The 20,395-nt window shown below is 38.7% G+C and overlaps 2 protein-coding genes across 3 annotated transcripts; both read right to left on the reverse strand.

The window, feature by feature from the left end:
* Positions 1–1,550: 1,550 nt before the first annotated feature.
* LOC141672820 (uncharacterized) lies at positions 1,551–7,458 on the reverse strand. 2 transcript variants are annotated; one of them, XM_074479503.1, is made up of 4 exons: positions 7,248–7,458; positions 6,540–6,656; positions 2,254–2,783; positions 1,551–2,187 (listed from the first exon to the last, which is right to left on the reverse strand). In XM_074479503.1, the coding sequence occupies exons 3-4, from the start codon at positions 2,494–2,496 to the stop codon at positions 2,029–2,031; spliced, it is 402 nt and encodes a 133-aa protein (XP_074335604.1). In that variant the 5' UTR covers positions 2,497–2,783; positions 6,540–6,656; positions 7,248–7,458; the 3' UTR covers positions 1,551–2,028. The 2 variants fall into 2 exon arrangements, with proteins under 2 accessions (XP_074335604.1, XP_074335603.1); XM_074479502.1 differs by lacking the exon at positions 7,248–7,458 and having other exon boundaries at positions 6,540–6,790.
* A 9,578-nt stretch (positions 7,459–17,036) lies between these two features.
* On the reverse strand, positions 17,037–18,907 carry LOC141674000 (uncharacterized). The gene is made up of 2 exons (XM_074480727.1): positions 17,428–18,907; positions 17,037–17,329 (listed from the first exon to the last, which is right to left on the reverse strand). Exons 1-2 carry the CDS (start codon positions 18,905–18,907, stop codon positions 17,037–17,039), a joined length of 1,773 nt encoding a protein of 590 aa, XP_074336828.1.
* Positions 18,908–20,395: the final 1,488 nt, after the last annotated feature.

A 20,395-nucleotide genomic window follows, 5' to 3' on the forward strand; every position in this document is an offset into this window, starting at 1 on the left:
GCGGAAAATTGTTTTTATGGGTTGGATGGTTGCGTAAGAGGCCGTGGCGGCGGTCCAGTGTGAGCTATGTGTTATACAGGATATAACACCTTGCTAGGCCAATATGTGCCTTGGGTACCTTTTGTTTAGTTGGATATGCTTCGGCATACCGGTATTGCTCCGCGGCTGATCACCGGTGGCAACACACCGTCGTTCAAGGATTCCAGTCCCAAAACATAATATATTGCAAATGTTGTTTATTATCAAATTTTTATCAGTTTTGATACTGTTCAGTTAGCTTAGTTGGTTTTGTTCATCAGATATACTGTTGTTATTCCAAATCATAAGCTATTTATTACTTGCTGAGCACTTCGTTCGCTCATACTTGTTTCATATCTTGATTCTTTCAGCTAGGCCAGAGCAAGCTTAAGTTCCAGGTCTGACCAGAGGTTTTGTGCTTGTAAATAGTTGGTGTGTTTCCAGGTAGACAGTTTGGGACGCTTAATTAGTCTAGAGGTTTGTAATAAAATTTGAATAAGTTGTAAAACTAATTAGACTATGGTCTGTAATAACAGTTGGTTTGTATTAGTGCCTGTTCCATACTATAACCTGTGATCGATCCAGTGTAGGTAAAAGGGGTCGTATTTATTATATTATTCCGCTGTGATTATTTTATTTTGGTTTATTGGCGAGTGACCCCCAAATCTAGACCCCGGGTTTGGAGGGCGTCACAGGACCGAAGTCCCAAACACTTGGCACGGAGCTCGCCTAAGGAAATTCTACCAGTAAAGGTAGGTCACACATTCCGGCATCTCCTCCACTTTTAGGCTATAGCAGCTTGATGTAATTTTCAACATTTCCCAGAATGTACTTTTGTTCTAATGATTTAAATGAAAAACCCGATTTGGAGCGCCCCATAGCCCAAAATCATTCTACTATCATTCGATCACTGTCGCTGTAGTACCTAGAAAATTTTACTCAGTTAAAATTTTAAACAAAACCCCTTCCCGGGGACCATTACACAACCCATGTGTACTTAGAAAATTTTACTCAATTAAAATTTTAAACCCCTTCCCGGGGACCATTACACAACCCATGTGTACTTAGAAAATTTTACTCAGTTAAAATTTTAAACAAAACCCCTTCCCGGGGACCATTACACAACCCATGTGTACTTAGAAAATTTTACTCAATTAAAATTTTAAACCCCTTCCCGGGAACCATTACACAACCCATGTGTACTTAGAAAATTTTACTCAGTGAAAATTTTAAACAAAACCCCTTCCCGGGGACCATTACACAACCCATGTGTACTTAAAATTTTTTACTCAATTAAAATTTTAAACCCCTTCCCGGGGACCATTACAAAACCCATGTGCACTTAGAAAATTTTACTCAGTTAAAATTTTAAACAAAACCCCTTCCCGGGGGCCATTACACAACCCATGTGTACTTAGAAAATTTTACTCAATTAAAATTTTAAACCCCTTCCCGGGGACCATTACACAACCCATGTGTACTTAGAAAATTTTATTCAATTAAAATTTTAAACCCCTTCCCGGGGACCATTACACAACCCATGTGTACTTAGAAAATTTTACTCAATTAAAATTTTAAACCCCTTCCCGGGGACCATTACTCAAAGATCTTGTTGTTAAGCTCCTCGTAGTAAGCAGGAGTACCCCGGAAAGACTCCAGCACCTCCTCTGCCGGGGGCCTAGCAGCAAGCTCCTTCTTCAGGTTCTCCACCTTCGCCCGGAGGGATCCCACCAACTGCTCCGCAGCCTCCCGAGACTTCACCGCCTCAGCCATTAAAAAGAATCGATTCAATACATTTCTTATGTACCCAAGATATTATTACGGCGAGGGATGAACAAAACTCTAGAGCTCTGATTCAAAATCAGATGAAGTTCTGACCATCTGTCAGAGAGTCGTATCTTGCTCAGACCAATAAATAGAGCTGAGGTTACCGTTAAAACCGCTACTAGCTATTAAAAGACATGTATTACCCTAATGAGCGGGGTCCTTTTGACCAAAAAGAGTGGATAGTTAGGAACACCAAGGTACACATTCTTTCTCCTTCACCTCCCGATACTTGGTGAAGTTCTCCTTCTCCTTACTTAGCTCTTTCAGCGTAGCCTTGGTCTTGGTCTCCCTTATGCGGAAGTTGTGGAGAATGGTGGAGCAGCCGCTGATCCGAGCATTGGCCTGAAAACAAAACGGCTAAGTACTAACACAAGGATATAAAAGAAAATGTTAAGGGAACGACCTTACCTCCGAAACATCCCGGACGAGATGTTCGAGGAAGGTATCCAGATCCTCCGTGGCGTAGCAGTCAAAGTCAGCCGGGGTAGCATAATTATCAAGCATTTCATTCCGGCGATCATCCAGGGTCATCCGAGCAAGGAGGTTCTTCAGCGCATCCTCCTCCACCAACTTTTGGCTCTCTTCTTCTGAAGGACCCGATCCCGAAACCCTCCTACGCTGTGGGGTTCCGGACCCACCAGCAGCCTCCATCACAGCCTTCCTCTTCCGCTGATTCAGAGATCCGACCTCCACCTCCTCCAGCTCAACCCCCTCAACCTCCTCAGGCTCCGGGACAGCAGGTGGGGTAATCACGGGAGCACTCTGCCTCACACTGTTACCCGAAGAACCAACATCCCGGGTCTGCGAACCGTTACCTGCACCAGCTACCCTCTTCCCCGAGTCCAACTGCACGGCGCCAACAATCTTCTTGAACCTCCCAGCCAAATCCTTAAATTGCTGCGATATAGCGTAATGGAAGGGGTTCAGGAGGGGAAGACCTGCACAAGGAACAACAATCATTAAAATGAACAGGGCAAAGATATACAACATGATAAACACAAGGAAAAAGCTACCAAGGCGAAACACTTACAGCCAACATTATACAATGTTTGATTATCTAAAAAGGTGTCCCGGGTCCACTGGGCACCAAGAGCAACCACAAAGTCGTACATCTTCGTCAAGGCATCTCCACCAAGCCTCTCGGATGGGAACCTGCTATTTTTCAAAGTAGTTTTGTACAAAGGCATAAACTCCAGGTCCCACCCCCGGACGAAGATGAACTCCTGGTGCCAGCCCCGGAGCGAGTTTAACATAAAGACTGGAGCCTTTTTGGCATCAGAAGGGAGCCCACAACCATCTATATTGAAGGTAAACTCATAAAGAGGAGGCAAGGTGGACTTTTTGATTTTAAAAAGATAGTGAAAAAACTTAAACGTCGGAAGGTACTTCTTCACATGGCAACAGGCCAGGAACCAGGAAACCCACTAAATAGAGTTCGAAGCTAGCTAGGTGAAGGGTATCCCGTAGACGTCACGGCACAGGGACTTGGTAAACTGATGGAGATTGGGTCTCATGCTACGAAGATGCTCTAAGGGAATCCCTACCCAACCACCAGCAGGACGGTGATAAACTCTCTCGTGAGGCTCGGGCCACCTCCACTCCATATCATCCCCGAAGTGAAATACGGCCTTCACCACATCATCTACCTGCTCAAAGGTGTACTCGGAGAGGTCGGGAAGACGGGGAGCAGGAACATATCTCGTCCCGGGGGCATTATAAAAAAGTTGATCCATACGGGCCCCATCATAAGGTTCTAAGCCCCCGGGCCTATAAGCAGTGGTAAGGTCCCTAAAGTAATAATCATAGGGAGGGCTATTCTCACAAGTCCGAACGAAGTAATGGTCAATGTCTATCCAAGACCCGTCTCTCCTACCCAAGGTCTGCCCGGGGTTTAATAGAAAGGTAGGCAGCTCCTCAACTATGGCTTGGCGACGGGGATGCATATTTTCTAGTTCTTGTGAAGAGTCACTTGAAGAATATTCGGAAAATCCAAAGTGGGGACGGTCGGGTCTATGCTTCAGGTTAGCTAATTGTTTCTTCCTACCCCTCCTAACCATATAACCCCCAAGTCTATGCCATTTCGGGAAGGAAAAGAAAAGAAAGAAACACAAAAGCTACTCAGAAACAGTTAACTTCAAAATCAACATACCAAATCATATCAAACAAACCTATACATACATATACAAGCCTATATCACATGTTATGAATAGTCACGAAAGTAAAAATCAAGCGCAGTTTTACACAAATTAAAACCCTCATTTGCACACATATGCATACCAAAACACAAACCCAGATTCTCTACAAACATCAACTTTTTCTTCGCAAAATAGAAACTATAAATCTAAACAGCAAACAACCTATTTTGATTCGCCAAAACTCGACACAACAGAGATAAACAAATCCAAATACTTGAGTATACATGCATTCCAAAAAACCAAACTACAGTTACTCACTAAGTAATCACGAAGAAACAAGAAGAAGTATGATGGTAAGTTCAAGAACTTACAAGAAAGCAGGAGAATAAATCGGCTTCAAAAAGCGAAGAGACTCCCAAATTCGACTTAGAGAAAAATGGCTGAAAGATGTATTCGCATTTGCGTAAAGGAAAAAGAAATGAGAAAGAGAGGGTATTTATAGGCACATGAGGAGTTTTAACCCCCTCAACTGCCCCGCAATCCGGTCCGTTGATCGAGAACACGTGGCGCAATCTTGAGCGTCCAGAAAATAACCGCTGCAGTTAATGATTACACATCCTTAATTATTTAACAGGCGCGACTTTTGAGGCAAAAAGGGGGGAAAAACTGTAACGTTTCGTGCATACACATATACTTACACATAACAAGAAGCTCAACCGCCACCTGACACTCGGGGAAAGCGCTAAAACATTAACCACCTGTCACATCTGCACCAAGGCCTACCCAAACACAACCCCGGGGACTTGTACCCAACAACACCCCGGGTTAGGGGCCACAAATCAAAGGAAAAATGATAAAATTTTTCCAAGTGCCAAGAACCAAAAGGCCTACCCAAACACAACCCCGGGGACTTGTACCCAACAACACCCCGGGGTTAGGGGCCACAAATCAAAGGAAAAATGACAAAATTTTTCCAAGTGCCAAGAACCAAAAGGCCTACCCAAACACAACCCCGGGGACTTGTACCCAACAACACCCCGGGGTTAGGGGCCACAAATCAAAGGAAAAATGACAAAATTTTTCCAAGTGCCAAGAACCAAAAGGCCTACCCAAACGCAACCTCGGGGACTTGCACCCAACAACACCCCGGGGTTAGGGGCCACAAGTCAAAAGAAAAATGACAATTTTTTCCAAGTTCCAAGAATTAAAAGGCCTACCCAAACACAACCACGGGGACTTGTACCCAACAACACCCCGGGGCTAGGGGCCACAAGTCAAAAGAAAAATGACAAATTTTTTTCCAAGTGCCAAGAATTAAAAGGTCTACCCAAACACAACCCCGGGGACTTGTGCCCAGCAACACCCCGGGGTCATGAGACAAGTCAAAGAAGTGATTTTTTTCCTACTCCCCCATCTGGGAAAACCCGCATAAGGGAGTGGGAGGCAAATGATGGGCCAGAAATAATCAGGCCCAAATAGAAGAACAGGGGCCCAAAAGAGATGCCACCCCAGGCCCAAGCCGAAGTGGTTCCCGGTGCCACGTGACACAGGGCAAAAGAGTCAACTGTCTCATGTTACCCAAAATGGAACAATTGCATCCTAGCCATTCATGGGTAATCATCCCAAGACAGCTCTGATGGAGAAAGAACACCTGACCACACAGCTCATCTGGACCGTCCAACCTGTCACCAACCAAGAATGATCAAAGGCCAGGATGAAGAGGTACAAACCCCAAAAACCCTAAATCTTGAGACCTATAAAAGGCCCCAAAAAGAGGGTTTTAGGGGTTGAAAAATATTTGACTGTTATACACACATACACACACCCTCAGATATTTTTGAATAGCTCCTTCTTCCCTCTTCTTCTTCTTCTTCTTCTTCAAGAAAGCCCATTTCTTATTCTCACTAAATATTAAAACTAATTTCGAAGCAAGATGCATAAAAAAGAAAAGTCAAGGATGTGTATGTGTTGGAGTATGAACATGAGCTAGTGAAATAGTTAATTGGAATTGGTAAAGGAAGCTAAGAGATGAAGGGGGTGTGTCATGTGTAAACAAAATGAGAGGGAAAGTGCATCAACTTACAATAATGAAAGAAACGGGTTGATCACTTACAAAAGGAACACCATATGAACTTCTAGTCAATTAAGAAAATTAAAGGATGTGTTACGACTGTTCAGGGTTGCAGGGAGTATACGAGACATTTGACAAAATTGGATCATTGGATTACTTGAGTAGTTGAGTTAGCGGGGTTCGGATACACTAAGAAAATGAAAGACCAAATGAGCAGATGTTTGTAAGATGAAGACGAGCTTGGAGCATATAAATAAAAAATAAACCTGAGTATTAAGAAATTATAATCGGTTTACGCGGAGATATTGGAAATGACAAGGATACAAAAAGTGTAGTAGTTGTGAATAGGAGACTCGAAGAAAATAATTTAAGATTGAGTCACATGGGCTACGTGCTAAATTGTAGTGGATGCGCCCTGCGGTGTGTGTTGTGTACAGGTACAAAGTAAAAATAGGGGAGACCACCCTGAATCTAAGACAAAATCATACCTGAAGATTCATGCCTGGAAGTGTCATCTACTTGTCAGAAAAGAATCAAAACGTGATACCATATTCATGTGGTTGTGCAAAGAAATTGTGAAGAGCTAGAAACTTGCAAGACGCGTCCTGTACATAAAATAAAGAAGAGAACACTAGTAAAGAATCAACTATCAGAGGGCAGGTGCAGCAGTACAATGGAACAGGAAGAGTATTTGAAAAATATTAACGTGCACAAAAGCAAGGCATGTCCTCGGCCAAAATATTTTAGGTAGAGTTGGATTATATTGTCAGTTTGTATTCAACAAGAGTTGACCTTAAATAAGAGAGGTAGATTAATCAAAAAGAGTAACAAATCACGCCTTGAAAGAAATATATGTACGTTGGGTGGCTAACAAAGGTCGTTGAAGAGGTTGTGGGGCTTTCATAGAGCTCGACTGCTTGCGATGGAAATTTAGTATGCACGTGGTTAATTCACAAAATTGACGACCAATAATAAAGTGGGATTTAAGGACGAGTTAAAAATGAATGATGAAATAGTAAGTAAGATGGTGGCTTTGCACATGAGGACGCTCCTTTTGAAATCACAGGGGCTTGTTAGATGAACAAGAAAGGGAAAAATTAATATATTATGTAAAGACACTGTTAATATTTATCATGAAGATGTCAAGGGCGCGCCTACATCGAAATAAAGAAGAAAAAACTGATGGGAACACTGACAATTTGTAGGCCCGTAGACTCAGGTAGCATGCACATGATTGTTATCCAAAGAAATTTGACGGTCACCGATATGCGTTGGTAGAAGGAAGCCTACAACAAAGTGCATGTAAATGGATATATCGAAGACATTCATTGCTGTTATTTAAGGCCGGCAAGGGCACGCCCAAGTAAATGTTGGCAAGGTATACTTTTCAAATAAGTATTGGTGATGCTCTGGGAATGTGTAGACTTGAAATAACTACGCATTATGTGGGTTGTGTGTAGCCTCTAGCCTGTAATGAACACATAGTGGTGTGTGGGCTCAAAGCGAATGTGTAAACATGGATATACACGCTTCTAGCTCCGGACGCGTCAAATAAATAAATATTCAAGATGTAAGAAGATATATTCATGTTATGGAATTTAACCAGAGGACAAAGCCAATCCAAGGTTATTGAAGTGGTAATCAAAATAATTATAATCAGTAAGGAATAAAGGATTGACCAAGATATTTCATCTAGATGTATCCTCGGGGTAGGGGACCTGTTATTGGTAGTGCCACGTGGGAAAAATAGATATACTTTTCTCAAAATCAAGGAAATGTCCAAGCTCAGGGAAGCGTCTAGCTTCAATGAAATGTCTCCAAAAACGATTACCATCAGGGGATGCCTTGCCATAAGATATTCTTTATCAGACGCCTCTTCATAAAATACCTCATTTGAAGATGCCTTGCTGAGAGACGCTTTGTTGAGGTTGCTCTAGAATTTCTCCAAAGCATTAACCTTGAAGATATTATGAACTTTGTTACACAAGAGTTTTGCAGAAGACCTTGCCGAGGTGGGCGCTCCTTTTACAGAGGACGCGCCCTCCAAGGATGATTTCCCTTGTCGAGGTAAATGCTCTCTTGTAGAGTACGCGCCCTCCAAGAATGATTCCCCTTGTCGAGATAGATGCTCCTCTTACAGAGGATGCGCCCTCCAAAGATGATTCCCATTGTCGAGGTAGATACTCCTCGTACAGAGGACGCGCCCTCCAAGGATGAATACCCTTGTCGAGGTAGATGCTCCTCTCATAGAGTAAGCTCCCTCCAAGGATGATTCCCCTTATGGAGGTAGACACGCCTCTTATAGAGGAAGCTCCATCCAAGAATGATATCCTTGTCACGGTGGACACTCCACTTATAAAGGACGCGTCCTCCAAGGATGTTACCTTATCGAGGTAGACGCGCTTCTTACAGAGGACGCGCCCTCCATGAATGATTTCTCTTGTCGAGGTAGACGTGCCTCATATAAAGGACGCACCCTCCAAGAATATTACCTTGTCGAGGTGGACGCGCCTCTTACAGAGGAAAGCTCCCTCCGAGAATGAGTACCTTTTTCGAGCAAGACGCTCCTCGTAAAGAGGACGCGCCCTCGAAGGATGAAAACCCTTGTTAAGATAGAAGTTCCTCTTATAGAGTATGCGCTATGCAAGGATGAAAACCTTGTCGAGATTGATGCTCCTCTTACAGAGGACGCGCCCTCCGAGAATGAAAATCTTTGTCGAAATAGAGGCTCTTCTTGTAGAGGACGCACCCTCCAAGTATAAATACCTTGTCGAAGTAGATGATCATCTTACAGAGGACGCGCACTCGGGGGGTAGGACACCTGTGATTGATTACGTGAAGTCACATAGTGCCACGAGTATAAGGTAAAAGGGATCTCCTCAAAATCAGAGAAATGACCATATTCGAGAAAATTTTTAAAAAATCCCTCTGAGAAGATGTCTCATTTTGAGATGGCTACTTGATATGCCTATGTTTGAGATGCTTCTACGTGAAATACCACTTTGTTAAATGAATATATATGGTCTAGGAGGTAGTGCATGTCCACCTCCCCTTAGCTCAGACTTCACTTGTTTTATCAAAAACATTATGATTTTATTGAAAAGACCCTTGACGAGGTAGATACTCCTCTTACAGAGGACACGCCCTCCAAGGATGAACACCTTATCAAGATAAATGCTTCTCTTGCAAAGGAATCTCCCTCCAAAGGTACAAACCTTATCGAGGTAGAGACACCTCTTATAAAGGAATCTCCCTCCAAGGATGAAGACATTGTCAAGGTAGAAGCACCTCTTGAAAACGAAACTACCTCCAAGGATCAAGCCCTTGTTAAGGAATATGCTCCTACAGAGGATGCCCCTTCCAAGGATGCTACCTTTGTTGAGAAAGACTTCAAGAGTCATAGAGGAGAATGCGGATGACGCGCCCTCATGGTTAAGGATGACACAATTTTTGCATAGGTTTAAAGATAATGGGGACATATATCTTCCGCGGTCAATATATTAATCAGTTAAAATTCTTTGGCTGTGCCCTGAAAGCTAAACAAAATAGGCGCGTTTCATTAAGAGAATGATGCATATAAATTTTTTGAAGCCAAGAAAGTTAAAAATTCCAATCTCATTTTGTGAGGTCCCGTAAAAGGGCTATTTTAAGCTAGAAGGGGGGGGGGGTTGAATAGCTTAATTACCAATTTAAAAATTATTATGGCGTTTTAAAAATATTTATCCTGTTTTAAATATTTTACCGATGTAGATTATATATATGCGGAAATAAAAGACAAGGAAAAAAATACCACACGCGAGATTTATCCTGGTTCGCTATGACACAACCTCTAATAGAATCGCTCACCTCTACGTCCAGTCCCCGAGATCCTCTCCAGGACCCGAGTTTTTCTCTTAAAAATAACCTTGCTCCTTACGTAGACGGAGAAGCCTTTACAACCCCACAAATACTTGTCTTGGTGCGTAACTCCGGGTTACCACCTCAAAATAAATGTGCAACCTACACAACCTATCTTAGACAATAACACCCTGTTATTTCTTCAAAGTTGATGTAGAACCCTTGGTGTAGTCTTTGTCCTTCTAAGCTTGTTAGTCCCTTAACAATATGACAAGAATTATAGAATGGGGGTTGAATGGAATTCTTGAAACTTTTTCTTGAAATAAGAATGTTCTAAGTCGAATATATAAGTGTGAATTGATTAGCACAATGCGGAATAGTTACTTAAATGAATCAAAACACAAGTAATTAAAAACAAGAGTCTTTAAAAACTTTCTGGTGGATTTGAATGATTCCACCAGAGATATATATTATATATCGAGAGAACCCTGTGTGCAAAATGCTCACAGCTGCTTACAACAATTGAACAACAAAGAATACAGAGAAATGCTAAGGATTCTGCTTACAAATATTTCTCTACTTGTTTATCAGATTAGATAGTTCCTTAGTTGCTACTTCTTGGTTTATATATCACCAAGATTACAAAGTAATGAGACAGGATAATAAAACAAAACTATCTAGTCTAATACAATGCTACTTCATTACTCTATTCCAGCATCTTTGAATATCTTCATAATAGCATGGAAATGGCAATGCTTATTTGTTCTCGAAAACCCAGTTGAATAGGCTACCACATTCCATTTGCATCCACTCGACGCATGTGATTGTGTTGTCACTGTCAACATATATTTGAATTCTTTATCCGTCGGGTTATTGATCATCTGTCGAGTTATTGATCATCCGTCGGGTTGTTGATCATCCGTCGAATTCATTGTTTGTTCATCCGTCGGGTAGCAATCAGGCACTTGATTTCATTTCACTTATGCAGAATTACAAGACATCATCTATGTATAATTAATCAACCTATTCTGCATATCTAACTAAAGTCATCATGACTTAAGTACTACTACAGATTCTAAATAATGTGTATGCAGAAATGTGCTACAGACTTATTGTTACATAAGCTATTCACTCGATGGATAATAAGTCATCATCCGTCGGGACTATATTGAGTCATCCGTCGGGACTATAAACCTTATCCGTCGAGTGCTACATTATTTCACTAAGTAAAATCTACCAAGGTGTTTTATTCATGTAATCATCAAGTACACAACATATACACAACAATCTCCCCCAATTTATATGTTAGATATATTTGATAATGTCATGACTAATATGATTTGTGTTTAGTTTTCAGATCTTACTTAACATGACAAATCAGTACTTAACTGGAAATCAGTACTTATACTGAAGTCAGAACTTAAGTTGTCAGAACTTAAGTTATCAGGAGATATTTATCAGGAGATAATATCAGGACTTAAGGAGACTTTCAGATAAGGAAGGCGGCTGATTAAAAGGAAAGAAGATGAAGATAAACGCAAGAAGAGATATGCATGAAAAAGGAATTCTATGAAGAATAGAATACTTGGAAGAAAATATAACTACTTGATATATTTTAGAAAGCAGAATTACATTCCATATCAATTAGAATTTATCCTGTAATTTTGTAGTATATAAACACAGACATAGGATTTACACTATATGTGTTTGCAACACCCCACTTAAATAAGTAGATGCTACACAAGCTAACTCTTATTTATTAATGAAAGCAAAATAAGCTAAACATAATTTATTAAACTAATAAAAGTTCAAAATCTTCAAAATAAAGTTCTCTAACAAGATCAAAATTAATATGGAATAAAACATGTCCTTGACTTTATTTTCAACTAGATAACAAGCTAAAATCTGGGCAGCACTCATCACACCCCCGCTTTACCCCCGACTACCTGTGGAAAGAAATAAATACGAGTGAACCAAATGCCCAGTACGAATATATCATTAAAAGGTAAATCAAAAGAATATATTTGATTTTAATAATTAGCCAAGAAGATGATTAATATGACAGTAATTATTTAGAAGCAAGGAACCAACTAATCCAAACAAAATCAAAGAAATGGCTGAGAACAAGTAAGGTGGGTACTAATAAGGGCATCTTATAAAACCTCTGCTCGCTAGTAAACACGAAGCAAAGCACAGTACAAACAGTTCCTTCTCCGGTTATCCACAAGAAGGATAAGATGAAATGTATAAAACATTTCCCCAAACAAACCAAATGATCACGATCTTAATCATGCCCCATACCCCAGAGACATGCTCGTATACTCACAGCACTGATACGAGTTAGTGCCGAGAGCACCAAAGACTGCAAAAATTCCATGTGTCTCGTCTGTGATTTACCCACACAGATAAGTTTAAGAGCCCATAACAAATGGTTACAAAGTTTCCAATAGTATTGAAAATAAAAGTTGCATGTGACAAATCAAGTATACTGATAGGCAACATGGATCAAAAGTGGTTAAGTAACAACAGGGACCAAAGATGGCTAAGCAAAAATTAACAAGTGTACATATACAAGATGTACAACTTAAAAAAAATAAAAATATGATAGGATAATAAGTAGAGAGAAAGAAAAAATATATTTTAAATGCAGAGAGAATGGATGATACTCGTACCTGGAATGAGTCTAAAATAAATAAACCTCCAAATCAATCTTTAATATCAACAGAAATATAATTTATAAACGCCAAACTCTAAAACCCACTAAAAAGTAAAGCTAACAAAATTATAATATTTTATACAGCTACCACAACTAATATAGATGATCACCATCTCAAGCTAGAGTAGTATAAATATATAACTAACAAATAATCTGAATAATTTACAAGCTTTATAAAAATATAAAAGATATTTTATTAATTTATAAAAATAATGTAGAAATCTTTAAGTATATAACTTTATAAAAGTAGACAAACTTAAATTATACATTCATTTAACACATTAAATCGTAACAACAATTTAAGAAAATGATAAAAATAAATATAGCATTTATGCTCCGTGTTTAGCAACACATACTGACAAGATTTATCAAATCCACCTCTGACACATTAATACTACACAATACTTATAAAATTTAAATTATTATGACCAATCATTGGATACTATAATTAATAACATATTGGTTATAAAAAAATAATGAGACTAAAGTTTCAAATATATTATGCATGGGGAAAATATAATAATGTAATATGATTAACAAATGTAAACAATTTATAATTTTAGATAAACAAACAACCAATTGTTAATTACTTAACTTAATTAACAAAATACTTTGACTACATATCTCCTGTAAAATAAAATACCATACATATCATTAGTCCCACAAATACATATTTTGTCAATTTTTAATAAATCTCAATAAACTAAATTTTGTGAAAATAGATTTTATTTTACAAATATTTTTACATATTAACAAACTAACATAATATAACATGATAATATTGTGAACAACTCACACACATAACTAGTAAATAATAATTAACAAAACTAGCCAGACACTAACAATATTAAAATGTACCATATCATCCACTTAATAAAATGTAAAAAACCTGAGAATCATATAATTTCTTAAACCAACTTAATGACATAAAAATTAAAAACAAAAATAACAGGGAACATGACTAATTAGAATACTACTAATTAAACATCTTGTAGCCAGTACAAATAACAATTAATCAATTAAATCAATTAAACATGCATTAAACAATAACCTAACACAATATATAAACACATAAACAAATAATATAATAATTTGATAAAACTTACCTGAATTTAGAGCCTGATATAATATGTAAAAAAAATGTGTACAAATAGTTATAAACCTGAAAATAAAATGACTAATATTAGTATACAATATAAATAGTAATCATCTTAAATTACATAATTAAATTTTAAATAAACCTCCTCAAGATGTACACTCTCTGAAAGTTTTGGCCGACCTAGCTATCTTTCTCATCCTCTTGATCTTTAGTAACCCAAAAATCTATTTCTCCTTCTCTTAATCTTTAATAACCCAATATTTTAACAGTGACACTCCATTTAGCTCTTCTCTGACCTTCTTGCACATGTAGATCCAAAACTTCCTTTCTTATGCACCAACACTTCTATCTCACTCATAAGTTATATAATACAACTATTTTTCCATTTTGTTAGCTGTCGCTCTAAGATGAGTTTTTTTGTGTGAAAGCACTAACAGGGTGACTCTGTTTATATAATAAGTAGCTCAACAAACTATTAAACTATCACCCGGTTTGACTCATATTCAAATTTTAAACAACTAAAAGATAGCTTACAAAATTCAAATTTTTAACAGCCTATTATCTACATAAAATATTATCCATAATTTTGAATTCTAAAATCAATTAATAAATATTTACTAAGTTATTGCACCAATAATGTACCAAATAAAATATGGGGTATTATATTCTTCCCTCCTTAAAATAATTTCGTCCTCGAAATTCTCGTGAAGTACCTGATTCGAAGAGGTACGGATATCTTGCGCGAACTGAATCCTCGGTTTCCCAAGTAGCTTCCCGAACATCATGATTTTTCCATAAAACTTTAACAAAAGGGATCATGTTCTTGCGCAACACTCTCTCCTCCCTCGCCAATATAGCTTCAGCTTCTTCTTCACAAGACAAATCTTCACGAAATGCATCTAAGGGATACTGAACAACATGATTAGGATGATATACATACTTCCTCATAACCGATGCATGAAATACATTGTGCACCCGTAACAATTGTGGCGGTAAAACAACTCTATATGCCACAGCTCCAACCCTCTCAAGAATCTCAAAAGGTCCTATATACCTCGGACTTAGCTTACCCTTCTGACCAAATCGCTGAATGCCTCTCTGAGGAGATACCTTAAGGAAGACCTTGTCTCCTACTTTAAATTCATATTCTCGCCTACCCTTATCAGCATAACTCTTCTGCCTAGATCGAGCTTGTTCAAGTCTTTCTCGAGCAACTGCAACCTTATCTATAGTGACTTGGACTAGATTGGGACCTTCTAAAAGCTTCTCTCCTACTTCATTCCAACAAATAGGTGTTCTACACTTACGCCCATATAGTGCCTCAAAAGGAGCCATACCAATGCTGCTCTGCCAACTGTTATTATAAGCAAATTCAACCAAAGGCAAATAGTCATCCCAATTTCCATACCACTCTAATGCACATGCTCGCAACATGTCCTCCAAGGTCTGAATTATCCTCTCTGACTGCCCATCCGACTGTGGATGAAAAGCTGTGCTATAGTTCAACTTGGTGCCCCATGCCTTTTGAAATCCTTTCCAAAATCTTGAAGTGAATCTGGGATCTCTGTCGGATACGATCGAAACTGGAATCCCGTGTAGTCTAACAATCTCATTCCTGTATAATAACGCTAAGCTCTCCAAGTTCATGTTCTCACGGATTGCCAAAAAGTGAGCAGATTTAGTGAGTCTGTCTACAATCACACATATCGCATCATGTTTCTTAAAAGTCTTAGGCAGTCCTATGACAAAATCCATGCAAATATTCTCCCACTTCCAAGTAGGTAACTCCAATGGTTGTAATAAGCCACTTGGCCTCTGGTGCTCAATCTTCACCTGTTGACAAGTCAAACACTTCGAAACAAAATCGACAATATCTCGTTTCATGCCACTCCACCAAAAGTGTTCCTTTAAATCTCGATACATCTTTGTCTCACATGGATGAATAGAAAATGGTGATCTATGAGCCTCTTCCATCAATTCCTCCCTGAGTTCCTTGTTAGCAGGCACACATAAATGATTATACATCCATAGAATGCCATGATCATCAAAATGAAATCCTGGTTGTTTTTCAGGATCAATATTCTGGATACATGACCACAATTCTCCATCTCCATCTTGAGCTGCCTTAATCCTAGTGATAAGACTAGGCTCGACATGCAAACTTGCTACCATACCAACTGTATCCCGATGATAAAACTCCAAACCAAATTTCTCAATCTCACATTGAAGAGGTTGTTGTTGCGTCACCAAAGCGGCCAAATTTCCAAAATCTTTCCTGATTAAAGCATCTGCAACCTTATCAGCCTTGCCGGGATGATACTGAATGCTCACATCATAGTCTTTAAATAATTCAATCCATCGTCTTTGCCTCATATTTAGCTCCTTCTGCGTGAATATGTACTTCAAACTCTTGTGGTCAGTAAAGATCTCACACTTATCACCATACAAATAGTATCTCCATATCTTCAATGCAAAAATGACGGCTGCAAGCTCTAAGTTATGTGTCGGATAATTCACCTCGTGAGGCTTTAATTGTCTTGAAGCGTAGGCAATCACATTTCCATATTGCATCAATACACAACCAAGTCCCTTCTTCGAAGCATCGCTATAAATCACATAGCCTCCCAATCCTGATGGTAGTGTCAATACTGGTGATGTCACAAGTCTCTTCTTCAATTCTTGAAAACAAGCCTCACACTCATCGGTCCATATGAACTTGTTGCTTTTTCGAGTCAACTGTGTCAATGGCATCGCAATTGTCGAAAAGCCTTCTACAAATCGGCGATAGTAGCCCGCGAGTCCCAAGAAACTCCTCACTTCCGTCGCAGTGCTAGGTCTTGGCCAATTGGTAATAGCCTCAACCTTGGATGGATCCACCTTGATTCCATCTGCTGATACAATATGTCCCAAAAATGCAACTTGATCAAGCCAAAATTCACACTTCTTGTATTTTGCATACAATTTGTTATTCCGTAGTGTTTCCAACACAACTCGAAGATGTTCCTCATGTTCCTCCCTTGACTTTGAATACACCAATATATCATCAATAAACACAATCACAAACTTGTCAAGAAAATCCTTGAATACCCTGTTCATTAGGTCCATGAAAACTGCAGGTGCATTTGTCAATCCAAAAGACATAACAAGAAACTCGTAGTGTCCGTAACGAGTCCTGAATGCTGTCTTCGGAATATCACTTGCCTTCACTCTTAGTTGATGGTAACCTGACCGTAGATCAATCTTCGAAAATTATTTTGCTCTTTGAAGCTGATCAAATAAGTCATCGATCCTCGATAATGGATATCTATTCTTCACTGTGATTCGGTTCAACTCTCAATAATCAATACAGAGTCTCATCGAACCATCCTTCTTCTTCACAAATAGAACTGGTGCTCCCCAAGGCGAAACACTGGGTCTAATAAAACCCTTATCAAGTAACTCCTCCAGCTGTTCTTTCAGCTCTTGTAGCTCTAACGGAGCCATTCTATAAGGTGCCTTAGAAATAGGTTGTGCATCTGATAACAAATCGATAGAAAATTCCACCTCTCTTTCTGGAGGAAGACCCTCCAAATCGTCGGGCAATACATCTGAAAACTCACGAACAACAGAACATGTTCTAAGTTTGGCTGCACTTTGGACGTGTCAATCACATGAGCCAAAAATCCTTCATATCCATGAGCAATCATCTTCTTAGCCTTGATGGCCGAAATGAATTTTCTACAACCACTAGGATTAGAACCCTGAAACACGAACTCGGGCGAATTGGAGTCGCAAAAAAATATTCTTTTTCCCGGACAATCAATTGTAGCTTTGTGTCGCTCCAACCAATCCATCCCCAGTATGATATCAAAGTCCCTCATCTGAATAGGTAAGAGATCTACAAGTAGTTCTCTATCGTCTACTCTAACTACACAATCAAGATACCGAGAATTCACAAGTATAGTTACACCCATAGGAGTGCCAACAGAAAAATCCGATATAAGTGCAGTGGATGCAATGTCTAAGTGTTTAGCATAAGATGTAGAGACAAATGAATGTGTAGCTCCAGTATCAAATAAGACTATAGCATTTCCATTACCGACAGAAAGTGATCCTGAAATGGTACCTGGAGTACTTGCAGCATCTTTTACAGTGATGGAAAACACACGACCGGAAGTCTTCTGGTTGCTTTTTTCTCCCTGATCCTTACGATCCCAAGGCTTCTTTGGTGGCATCTGACAGTCTCGAATAGTGTGACCCTTCTTTCCACAATTGAAGCATGCTCTAGTAGCCCAATAGCAAGTGCTTCCTCCATGCATCTTTCCACAATGCTCACACTTAGATGCTTCCTTATTTCCAGTTTGGTTGAAATACCTCTTTTGCTCATTTCCTTGATTTCCATTCTTTTGCTGAAAATTCTGAGTATTATACCTCTGATAATTTGGTTTGAATCCACCTGAAGACCCACCATTTTTCTGAAATCCATGTCGACGATCGGAAAATTCCTCTTCCCTTTTTCTTTTCTGATTTTGCATGTCTCGTTTCTTGAGAAAGTTAGCCTGATGAAGCTCTTGATCTCTGGCACTGTCAACCAAGATATCCATGGATGTATAACAGTTAGAGATGATATGGTTGCAGATGGAATTCTTCAATGCCCACTTAAACTTCATGATTTTATCCGCTTCTGTCCCAGCCACAGATCTTGCATAACCAGCTAACCTCTGAAATCTGACTTGAAAGTCTACCACTGACTCATCATCTCTTTGAGTAATACTCTGATACTCCCTTACATATTCCTCACGATTGCTGGCTGGAAAGTACCTCTGATCAAACTGAGTTTTGAATACCTGCCAAGTAAGAGTATTTTCATAGCCAGGTGCATGCGAGGCTACCACAGACTTCCACCAAGTATTAGCATCCCCCTCAAGACGATAAGTAGCAAATCGAGCCTTTTCCACCTCTGAACACTCCAAGACCCTGAAAATTTTCTCCATATGATCTATCCAAGCTTCAGCATCCATGGGAGTCTTGGCATCCTTAAAATAATTGAGTCTTTGCTTCGTAAAATGATCAAACATAGTTTGACCATCTCGATCTTGCCCGTTAGCAGTGGGATTCTGTCCACGTTGAACTTCCCGCAACATCTCCATAAAAGTACTCTTATCCATAACAATCTGCTGATTATCATTCCCCCCAGTATTTCGACTACTGCTACCTCTTGCCATCATGCACAAAATTTTATGAGTGCACAAAAACATATATCACAAAATCATATCCAAAATCTTAAATCTACCCGTATGAAGTCAACCCAAAACTCACATGTCAAATCCTAAAGGACAGTCTACAGAAACTATAACCTAAGCTCTGATACCAACGTTGTAACACCCCACTTAAATAAGTAGATGCTACACAAGCTAAGTCTTATTTATTAATGAAAGCAAAACAAGCTAAACATAATTTATTAAACTAATAAAAGTTCAAAATCTTCAAAATAAAGTTCTCTAACAAGATCCAAATTAATATGGAATAAAACATGTCCTTGACTTTATTTTCAACTAGATAACAAGCTAAAATCTGGGAAGCACTCATCACACCCCCGCTTTACCCCCGACTACCTGTGGAAAGAAATAAATACGAGTGAGCCAAATGTCCAGTACGAATATATCATTAAAAGGTAAAGCAAAAGAATATATTTGATTTTAATAATTAGCCAAGAAGATGATTAATATGACAGTAATTATTTAGAAGCAAGGAACCAACTAATCCAAATAAAATCAAAGAAATGGCTGAGAACAAGTAAGGTGGGTACTAATAAGGGCATCTTATAAAACCTCTGCTCGCTAGTAAACACCAAGCAAAGCACAGTGCAAACAGTTCCTTCTCCGGTTATCCACAAGAAGGATAAGATGAAATGTATAAAACATTTCCCCAAACAAACCAAATGATCATGATCTTAATCATGCCTCATACCCCAGAGACATGCTCGTATACTCACAGCACTGATACGAGTTAGTGCCGAGAGCACCAAAGACTGCAAAAACTCCATGTGTCTCGTCTGTGATTTACCCACACAGATAAGTTTAAGAGCCCATAACAAATGGTTACAAAGTTGCCAATAGTATTGAAAATAAAAGTTACATGTGACAAATCAAGTATACTGATAGGCAACATGGATCAAAAGTGGTTAAGTAACAACAGGGACCAAAGATGGCTAAGCAAAAATTAACAAGTGTACATATACAAGATGTACAACTTAACAAAATAAAAATATGATAAGATAAATATGATAGGACAATAAGTAGAGAGAAAGAAAAAATATATTTTAAATGCAGAGAGAATGGAGGATACTCGTACCTGGAATGAATCTAAAATATTCAATAATGCTCACACAACTAGCTCCAAATAAACCTCCAAATCAATCTATAATATCAACAGAAATATAATTTATAAACACCAAACTCTAAAACCCACTAAAAAGTAAAGCTAATAAAATTATAATATTTTATACAGCTACCACAACTAATATAGACAACTAATATAGATGATCACCATCTCAAGCTAGAGTAGTATAAGTATATAACTAACAAATAATCTGAATAATTTACAAGCTTTATAAAAATATAAAAGATATTTTATTTATTTATAAAAATAATGTAGAAATCTTTAAGTATATAACTTTATAAAAGTAGACAAACTTAAATTATACATTCATT

Source organism: Apium graveolens, chromosome 7 (genome assembly GCF_009905375.1).
Source record: "Apium graveolens cultivar Ventura chromosome 7, ASM990537v1, whole genome shotgun sequence".
In the NCBI taxonomy this organism is placed as follows: domain Eukaryota; kingdom Viridiplantae; phylum Streptophyta; class Magnoliopsida; order Apiales; family Apiaceae; genus Apium; species Apium graveolens.

Bases quoted from the DNA above. Each gene is read 5' to 3' on its own strand.
- LOC141672820 (XM_074479503.1), bottom strand. From the start codon at position 2,496: ATGGAGGCTGCTGGTGGGTCCGGAACCCCACAGCGTAGGAGGGTTTCG. The intron at 2,188-2,253 runs GTAAGGTCGTTC...TTTTGTTTTCAG, and splicing joins TCGTCCGGGATGTTTCGGAG to GCCAATGCTCGGATCAGCGG.
- LOC141674000 (XM_074480727.1), bottom strand. From the start codon at position 18,907: ATGGCAAGAGGTAGCAGTAGTCGAAATACTGGGGGGAATGATAATCAG. The intron at 17,330-17,427 runs GTTGTAGAAAAT...TCCAAAGTGCAG, and splicing joins TCAGGGTTCTAATCCTAGTG to CCAAACTTAGAACATGTTCT.